This window comes from Pleuronectes platessa, chromosome 3 (genome assembly GCF_947347685.1).
Source record: "Pleuronectes platessa chromosome 3, fPlePla1.1, whole genome shotgun sequence".
NCBI lineage: Eukaryota > Metazoa > Chordata > Actinopteri > Pleuronectiformes > Pleuronectidae > Pleuronectes > Pleuronectes platessa.
In genome coordinates, this window is record NC_070628.1 from 23389446 (window position 1) to 23399540 (window position 10095).

General features: G+C 40.9%; 1 protein-coding gene across 1 annotated transcript; it reads right to left on the reverse strand.

The window, feature by feature from the left end:
- Positions 1-403: 403 nt before the first annotated feature.
- Positions 404-7380, reverse strand: get3 (guided entry of tail-anchored proteins factor 3, ATPase). Its single transcript, XM_053417843.1, has 7 exons — positions 7189-7380; positions 6079-6226; positions 4844-4992; positions 4546-4696; positions 4259-4366; positions 2296-2493; positions 404-2177 (listed from the first exon to the last, which is right to left on the reverse strand). The coding sequence occupies exons 1-7, from the start codon at positions 7329-7331 to the stop codon at positions 2049-2051; spliced, it is 1026 nt and encodes a 341-aa protein (XP_053273818.1). The 5' UTR covers positions 7332-7380; the 3' UTR covers positions 404-2048.
- Positions 7381-10095: the final 2715 nt, after the last annotated feature.

Sequence of the window (10095 nt, forward strand, 5' to 3'; positions counted from 1 at the left end):
AAAAAGGTTTTTTTAATTGACTTAAACTCTTCCCCTTGCAGTTGGTGTCCCTGACCAGTAGGAGGCACTGAAAACCCTCATTTCAAGTGTCATTGCAAGGTTTTGAATAAAAAAATGTGGGATTAGTACTTTTACTTCAGTCAAGGATCTGATTACTTCTTCCACCACAAATGCAATTCTGCACAAGGGCAATTCATTTAAAGTTAACACTTTATAATTTAACAAAATCAATTGAGAATAACAATTGTACTTTTTGAATGAGTCTTTAATTTTGTTTGCATAAAAGGCTTGTTTGTGCCCCTGAATCTTCTTGCTCGAGGTTAAATGAGTCCGTCAGACACAATCTGCAGCCTGATCAGGAAAAAACATCAGATCAAAACAATGACCACAAAAGGCTCTGAGCTGAGGCAAGTTCATTTTAATCAACTCTTGCTAAATAATTTATAGAAAACAGCTTTGTATTGTCTCAAAAGCATTCAGTTACAGAGGGGAGAGATGAAGAGTTGGATTGAGGGGTGGAGTAACCTGTCTTCTCTATGCGTCTGTTGGGAAATGAAGTAATTCAATCATCAGGTCAACCAATCAGAGCCCACTCTAGGGCAAAGATGCTTTACTCACCATTCATTGGTTCAACATTATTGATCAAGCAACATTCAATATATTCTTAACTAACAATGCACTAAATAAGGCTACTAATGTCTCTCAATTGTGTTCCCATAAGTTATAGTCTTAAGTAAACAGATATAATGATTGACAGAGCTTGTGGGAGCATGTGCTGGGGATTCAGCAGAAATAATAATGAACGTTCAGCCACTGAAACATCAGGTCACGAGCATCATCTGTCTGAAGCAACTAGATGCCTACAATATTCAACAGAGGCCATTAAAGGCAGGGTTGGTAATTTATTGAAATCCTCATCTCGTCCTTATAGCCATCAATAAATACAGTTGTTTGGAAAAATGAAGAAATGCCTGTCTGTGCCCCTCGCATGACTAAATGAAATGATTGGCTGGTGTACCTGTCAGTCACTAATGGATGTGCCTGTCTGCGAGCCCCCTGTTCGTGCCATCACAAAGCACAGGGTCTTCACAAGTCGGGGGGACATTCCCCTCTGAAGCAGAGACGTTAGCCAGAAGTTAGTGAGCTGGTCACAAAAAAGTTTTCTATTAGCTGCTGTAAGTCAGTGAGCTTTCATGTGCTACAGGGCATAGCTTTGTTGAGAGGGACAATGAGAGGGGCTGGGATGTAAATGAGATATGGTGTAGCCTGCTTTTACTAGCTTCTCCAGGATTACCAACCCTAGCTTTAAGACTGTCCAGTTAAAACAATAACAGAGGCACAGACTATTTAAAGCTCCTAGTTTGACTTGATTAAAAATCTCATTGACGTTAAGTAACTGCATTTACACCATAGTCGCATGGAGGAGTGAGTAATGATTTGACAATTGGTAAAAGACACTTTTTTGGTCTCGGCCAAGAACAAAAAAATACTTAAGACCACAAGCCATATTCCTTTTACATCGTTTTTTGTCTAAAGTCAAACTGGAGAACGCACACAGCCACCAAGTCACACGGAATAAACATCAACCATCTGAAATGAGGAACACACAGCACCGTCACTGGAAACACGTATTTAGTTTTTACAGAATCGAAGCTGGACACTGTGTCAGATGGAGGGGGAGGGGAGTTGTTAAGAAAATGGTAAATGCTTTAAGTAGGAATAGTTCGACTGCCACACGGAGGATATGGAGACAAGAGGAGGTGAAGTGAGAGTCAGGCAGCTCCTATCTGTCTTATCTCTAACAATACAGCAGAATATAATTTGGTGTTTGTGATCATCAGCTCCCCTTCATTAAGCGCCTGTGTCTCGCTGTAGAGGTGCTCTACTTCGGATGATGAGCTGACGACTGAGTGGATCACCTTGAGCCTGTTACTGTGGGGCTTGAGGCCAGTGGAGGAGGGGGCTCACAGGAGGGGAGGTCAGACTGTAGATAGAGGTGTGGTCTGCAAAGAGGGGGCAGAGGGAGGGAAGTCCTGCAGGGACGGAGATCACTTGTTTGGGGGCTTGTACGGCTCCAGAAGTTGCTGAGAGAACGTGTTAACCTTTTCGGCACCTCGGACTTCATGGGGCAGCAGCGGCAACTTGACTATGTGGAAATCTTCATAAAGGTCCTCCATCTGTGGAGAGAGGACAGGCCATGAAAAAGGACAATAACATGTTACACTTATTAAATATGTTGGTTTCAATAATGCATCTGTATTTGAACAGCTTTGAACACAAATTACTGTCTCGTACCTGGTCTAAATACTTGGACTGAATTTTATGGCGGGCTTCACACATTTTACACGGCCTCTCTGTCTCAGGGAAAACAAGTTGGTTGACGATGATGTTGTGCGTGTCGATGCGGCACTTGGCCAACTCCTGGATGAGCCTCTCCGTCTCGTACAGGGAGAGGAACTCAGCGATACAAACACAGATGAAGGTGGTCTGTTCCTAATGGACGGGAAAGAAACATAGAAGAGTTACACCCATGTACAGAAAAGCTTTTAAAACAACTAATTTAAAGCTAGGGTTGGTAATCCTGGAAAAGCTAGCATGAGCAGGCCACACTTTGAAAAAAATGCAACCGATATATCCCCGCCCATCAGCCCTCAGATTTATGAATGTGTTATGAGCATGTGAATTTCTGAAAATCTGTATTTAGAGTGTGTGTGTGTGCGTGTGTAAACCGATATGTAAATGTGTATTTAAAATCCATGTGTGTGATTGGGATTTGGAAATTGGTAAAGAAAATATCCTAAAATATGTATTCAGATTTGAAAGTGTATTTATATCTGTAAATCAGTTGACAGGTTGAAATGGGATGTCTACGTAATGCATGAACCAGTACTAAAGCAATTTCTGGGAAAAAACATTCGAAACAATCATTCTTAAATGACAATTTTATGCAGCGGTTCAGTCATTGTGACATGAAAACATGATCTAGTATACAGAGAGCTGAAACTGTGTTGTTGATAGTCCTCTTGTCACAATACTACATGTCCCACCATTGTACACAGGCGTACAGTAGGACGGGTTGAAAGGCTGCACCAACAAAGCACGTGCCCCACGTGTAGATGCTGTATAAATGCACACAGCTCAGTGATGAGGTTTACATTAGAAGTGGCTGTGCTAGATCACTAAATGTTAAATTGGTTTTAATAACGTAATGAGTGGATTAGATCCTTTTCTCCACCTGCTTCAAGTTATCACTATCCATTAACACTACTGGCACCACTTCCATGCTTTTGTGAAGGTGTACATAATGTAAATGATGGTGGGAACCAGCTACAGAGCTGGAAAGCCTTTTAGCTCCGCTACAGCCACATCTCAAAGGAGGAGCCCAGGGGTCTCATTTTGAAAACAGTGTGTAGGATTCATACTAAAAGTGTACATACGCACAAAAGCCGGAAATGGCGTACGCAAAAGAAAATTCCGATTTATAAAACAGTGCGCACGCACACCTGAACGCAATGTTCGCTTTATAAATCCGCCCTCTACACGCCCACTTTCAACCATAAATGGTCAATGCAAAGCACGCCATGAATATTAATTATGCTGCTGACCAATGGGTTTCCAGATAGAGTCCTGACGGAGTCACGGAATCAAGCGCTGAGAAGAGGAAGCGAAACTTTCAGACACTGACATAGAGGTGTTTGTTAGTGAGGTGGAGGTGAAGAACGATTTTATGGGACAGCAGTGATGTCACTTATAAAGTAAATACTCCGCTGTTAAATGGAATCTAAACGTAATTTTCTGTAAGTTGTTTTATATATTATTTAATTAAAAGGTTTGATTGGAACAGATATGTCGCGCGAGTAAAACTAAGCTGTTGGTTTTGGTGTAAATTATGAATTGGAGCAGTAATCTGCTTCAGTTCACCACCTCACGTCTGCGTCGCCACTTTCCCGTCTCCAAAACGTTCGTACACATGGGTCAGAGTCTGGATGGATATAGGCAAACTTCCGTCAAGTTTGTTTTTATAAATCCAAACGTTTGCGTTAGAAGTGGTGTACGCACGTTTCAGGCCCCGTTTTGTGAGTACGCAACGGTTATAAATGAGACCCGAGGTCTGTGAAGTGTAGTATGACAAGCCTAGTGTATATGCACACAAGCACAACGAAGACAAAAAACACACAACATAAAAGCAACTGCACACTGTTGAGACAGAAATATGAATGTATATTAACTACAAGTGTCGTGTATCTGTGTGACTTACAGGGTCTTTGAACTGCTCACTGACTGAGCGGATGACCGGCAGCGTCTCTTCAAGCTTCGAGGCAAGCTGGTCTGCGTTCATGTCACCCAGACCGAGCATGTTACACATCTACAAACAATGAGAGAAACAGAGAGAAGGCTTGTTGGCATTGCAAAATAAAACATTTCATAAAAAAACCAAATAGAATGTCATTGCTGCTTTTTCCATTCATCTATTTGTTTAACTATTTCAATTGAAAGCTCATCAGCAGCCCAACGGGTTTTTAGGACACCCTTCATCTCACTTACCTGTGAGATGAAAGGACTGATCTGGTTCTTGATCTGCATGAGACGACCCAGCCCACGCTCCACGATGGTGGGGAAGTTAAGCAGCCTCAGTGTGTGGCCAGTGGGGGCAGTGTCAAAGACCACCACTGAGAAGTTCATTCCTTTCACTAACCTGAGGCACAGGAAGACAATTTTATAACTCACAACTGGCCAACAATTTTTTATGGACTCCATAAAGGTTTATGCATCGGTGGATCTTTGAAACTGTGCTGCTTGTAGGAAAATGTGCTTTGGTTCTGTATCGACCAGGAGATCTCACCTCATGACCTCTGCGTAGCTCATGGCCTCATCGATGCCAGGGAAGGCACTCATGGCTTCCTGCATCATCTTCTTGCCCATGCTGAGCATGTTGTCCTCTTCGAAAAACTCATCAGGCAGCTCTGCTACACCCAGGCTAGGGTCAATCTCCTACACTCACATACAACACAAACACACATTGACACACACACACACCAAAAAACATGTTTGAAACTGCCTGCAAATGTTTTTGGGGCCTCTGGGGATTCTGTTTGATACACAACGATGGCTTGTGCTTTTGAGACCCAGATGTGGAACTGACCATCCTCATGACACAGAAGAGATACTGATCTCATGTGTGAAACTTCATTTTCCAAAAAGAGCATAAAGAAACCTCTTTAATAACAGATAGAGCTATGATTCATCCACTTGTTTTAGGAGACGTTTAAAATGTTATAGGGGCGTGTCATTGCGATTTTAACTGCTGCTTATACACAAACATGGACAGAGCATCCCTTGAGCTGTTGTTTAGTCAGTTTTAATTTCAATCAGAGGTTACATTTGTGAACACATCCATAATTCTCAGATGGATACATGTTTATTCAGTAATCCATGTTTGTATATTTTATTTAACTCCATGTCTGGGCTTTAGGCTGCTAACTCAGTTGATACAAGGTAAAGACATTGGATACATGGATGGAGATGAACTGTGCAAAAAAAAATTTGCTCTAGCAATACTAAAAAAGAAAATAATTTTTCTTAATTTTTCCACCAACGAGGGCAGAACTGATAGCGTCAAAACGTTTCCAATAGGACCAGTTAAATAGCGAGTATTGGAAACCATCCCTAATGGTGTCAAAAAGCAAATTGAGTCCAAATTAGCTGCTTTAGTTTCAGGGTCATGGTATTGTACATGCTGGCTCATTGTGTCACACTCTCATTTTGTTACTGGGGCTTTTGAACCATCTGAACCTTTCCTGCACTGAAAAGTCAAAATGTCTCCTGTAAAAATGTTATACAATACTGATATAATTCTAGCTTTTAAACAATATTACATTTTTTAGTAACTTGAGGGCTGAGTGCACAATCAATCCATCTTTGTTGATTGTGTAGCTTTTTCCATTACTTTGACTTAACTGTGGATTTTTCATACAACTTATTTGTATTGTAGAGTTAGATTACTCTACCACCCAACTTGTACAGACACTCCTTACTCCGTCTGCGACATGTTCCCGTTCTTTTTGCAGGTTGACTCACCATCGCAAAGAGGTTTTCATAGCCCATGACCTTGGTCGGCACCTTTGAAAACTTCTGGTCGAAAGCATCAGAGATGTTATGGGCAGGATCTGTGGAGATGATCAGGACACTCTCCCTCACAGCAGCCAGCTGGACAGCCAAACTACAGCTGAACAAATGACACAGACGAGACACGTTGGTACAGCAGCTATAGAGAGCACGGGTTAAAGTTCCATGTTGTATGTGGTACTGATAAAAAGATTGAGATCAAGACTCTTTTCCTAAGCTGCATCAGGGATATTAATTCATTTTATTTGATATAAAGAGTGCTGATTAATCCAAAGACAAAACACTGCACTGCATGAGCCAGAGTTACATGTTTAAACAATTTTCATGTTGTCCAGATAGAAAGTTCAGATACAACACAAACGTTCACATACATCACACGTTTGTTTTGTTATAACCCGCATCTTAATACATTTTACTGAGGTTGGAAAGTTGTTGTTGCATTTAATGAATGTTTCTGCGTGGGCATCACATCCACAATACTTCAATGATCTGTGTTTAACACCTTTAACAAGGAATATTCCTAATGATATTTCAAGCATCACTCAGTGAGTCTTGGCAGCTGTAGTTGATGGAAGGTAGCAAGCTAATATGTAGGCTAGAGTGTCCTCAAGAAAGTAGTCCATTATCGTCCCTTAGCCACAATGCTAATGCTAAGTCTATTTAACACGGTTAAGCTAGATCTTCCATTGAACATGGAAATAAACAGCTTGTCAATGTCAAACCATAGAGGAATGATCACATACACGCACACTGACAAGCGCATGTGTCAATTGGCTAAAGTTAGCAAGTGACAGTGCTAGACAGCGAACAACCAGCCGGCAAACTGTCAACTAACTCAGCGTGCTTGACTGACGTTTAACACAACGCTAATGTCAATATAGTTTAATGCTAAGACGTCTTCGGATAGTGAGCTAACTCCCATTCAATTATTGTTATGGGGAAACTGCGCGGTTGACTCGTTTACTCACATTGATCCACGTCAACTAGTAATACAGGCTAAAGCTAGCTGCGTTAGCTAGCGAGTCGAAGCCTGGAGGCGACGAGCGCTTCTCTTCCACTCACCTACAAGTCGTTTTACCGACACCTCCTTTCCCTCCCACAAATATCCACTTGAGGGATTTCTGCTCGATGATGTTCTTCAGAGTTGGTTCTAACGGCTCCACGTCAGGAGCATCTTCAAATTCGTCTTCCACAGAAGCTGCCATCTTGTCTGTGTACACTACTGCACCGTGCGGCAGTGAGGGCAAGCCTAAAACCGTGGCAGCGGGGCCTCGTAGAGGCACTTCCGGTGTCAACAGAAACTGCCAGTGATATCGAAATGCAGCCTTCTCTGAAGCCACACTAAAGAAAGATGTCAGAGTTGCCACATTGTCTGAGAGCCACTAAAGCTGTTTGTGATTTATTCAATGAGATGTAAACTGGATTATACAAGTTTATTAGATAGATTGATAGCTCGGGGGGGTTGAACTCAAATTAAATCAAGAAGAGTTGCACATCTATTAGATCCATATGCATGATCTTGGTGTCTATGGATAGGTGGGAACTCAAAGACTGTATTCCCAGTATCAGTTACAGTGGGACCAGTAAACTGTGATAAACCAAAGGAGAAATGTACATTTATATCTTTGCCTTAAATGCTACATAAGATGGTGAATAACTCCATGATAGCAATGATGCACAGAGATGCCACTGCTCATGTAGCAATGTATTGACTACAACTGTACCAAAGTAGATGGAAATACCCCAAAGGAACAAAGTGTTTAGTAAAGGTAGGACAAGGCACACTTTCCATTTATTTTTTATGATTTAATATGTCCATGATTTCCTTATAAATGTCATTATGTTATTTGTTCTGTGTTGCTGTCAGGAGTCTGAAGTGTGGCACAGGCACATCTTATAAATGATCAGGAGACAAAAATTAAAGAATTAACATGGCATGGCCCCTTCAAATGAGTAATACATCTTAAGGTGCAGGTGCCCTAATGCAGCCTGGCAGCAGTGGGATTTCAAGTTTCAGTTTAATGACAAAAAACACAGGCAAAGCATCGACAGCATTGAAGCAGAAACGGTACAAATATGACAAATTAATCAGCCACATGAACGAGCGTGTTTCACCAAACAAGTGAAATACAGATCAATTAGTCTCGGTGCTCAGAACAGTAAAACGCTGATAAACATTCATAAACTACGTATCTCAGGGAATAGGTCACAAACGGCGGTAGTTTCCCCTAAAACAGCTGTGACAGCTGCCTTTACATATCAGTGGCAGCTTCTGCTGCCACCGGAGGTGCCTCTACGAGCTTCTGTCACACCGGTGCGCCCGTGGAGAGGGGAGGAACCCGGATGTAGTGATTCTGATGCATTCAACGACACTCGGAGTTATGGGTCTAAACACAGTGGGAGTGGTTTAAAAGCATGAATAAATATAAATAAATAATAATGATAAATACTGTCTCTTCTTAAAATACGAGGGATGTATCCTAATTGTTGTTCTGCGTCAGAGTTTATGATAAACTACCTCTAAACGTGTCACTATTAGGGGAGGGGGCAGAATGAACAGCACAGTGGGCATTTCAAGCAAGAACCAGGTGGCAGTAGTGAGTCTGTCCCCTTGATCTTATTAGGGCCCCAGCGCCAACAGTGTAAAGGCCCTACTGCTCATCATTTGATTATATTCAGGCAAATTAATCGCATTTTTGTTGGCTTGAACATACTTGAAAACTCACTAAACTTTGCGGGCATGTCAGGCCTTGTGAAAATATACGTATTCTGGAGTAATTTGAAATGGTCGTGGCAAAATGGCTCAACAGCATCACCTACAAACACAGCCCCTGAGGTTTCTTTCACCGATTCACTGTTATCCTCCTGCCTGGAGCCGTGCTAACCCTTTAAGCTTTTGTATATAGAACTATGAGGGCATCACATACAAAAAAACAACTTGCACCAACATTATCTCAGCTATAAACTTGTATTCTGCAAATGTCACATGAAACAAAAGCAGAAACTTTCTGCAAAATCGTAAACACCATTACACAGCCAGATGCTATTTTAGACATCACACGTCTTGGTGGAAAAATACATTTGAAATGGCACAATCGGTCAAACATTTCCCTTGGATTTTTCATTGGTGAGTTGACATTATAATGTTTTTTTGCTGTAAAACATTAATTAATTTGTCACTCTTTAAACCCAGAGGAGTGTTGAAAAGTCGACAGTGTGCTTAAAATGCTGCCATACACATTGAAACTACAGCCCACATGACTTGATGCAGCACAACCCTCAAGGGGCTGCCAGGGTCTTAACAATGTATGTTTAGCTTCACTGATAACAGACATTTACTTTACTTTTAGGGGGACACTCGTGACAGGAAGGCTGGATTATTCGAGAGAAGAGACACAGAGTGCTTGAGTAACATGTTTATATATATATATATATATATATATATTTATATAAGAGTAGAGTTTCTTTTTATTCAGGCATGAAACATTAACATAGTATACACATAGTCAACATTCTATGTAGAAAGAGAGTGAAAATACACAGGCAGAAGCATGATGCTTACATATGCCTGTCCTACATTACTGTCCATACAATTCATCATCCAGATATAAACAAAGCAAAACAAACTGATTATTCATACTTGTAACCCTCAACAATAGCTTCACAGACCTATACATATCGAGTTACACATTCTAAACTTTACATTTGCGTTGTTCCAGTCTAACCCCAACATAATAAATGCATCTCCTTTTGATCCCCTTTATTGCTTTTTGTACCACAAATTTGCAAACTTCTCTTTATTCATATTTACTCTCCTGAATTGAAAAATTTGATTTGATATAACTCTAGACAACAATTGACAACAATTGCATTATTTTATAATATATTAAATAATGTAATTTCCTCATATGGGATTTTATAAATAGTTCATTTGTGTGATCATAATAACCTGCCTTATAGATAATACGT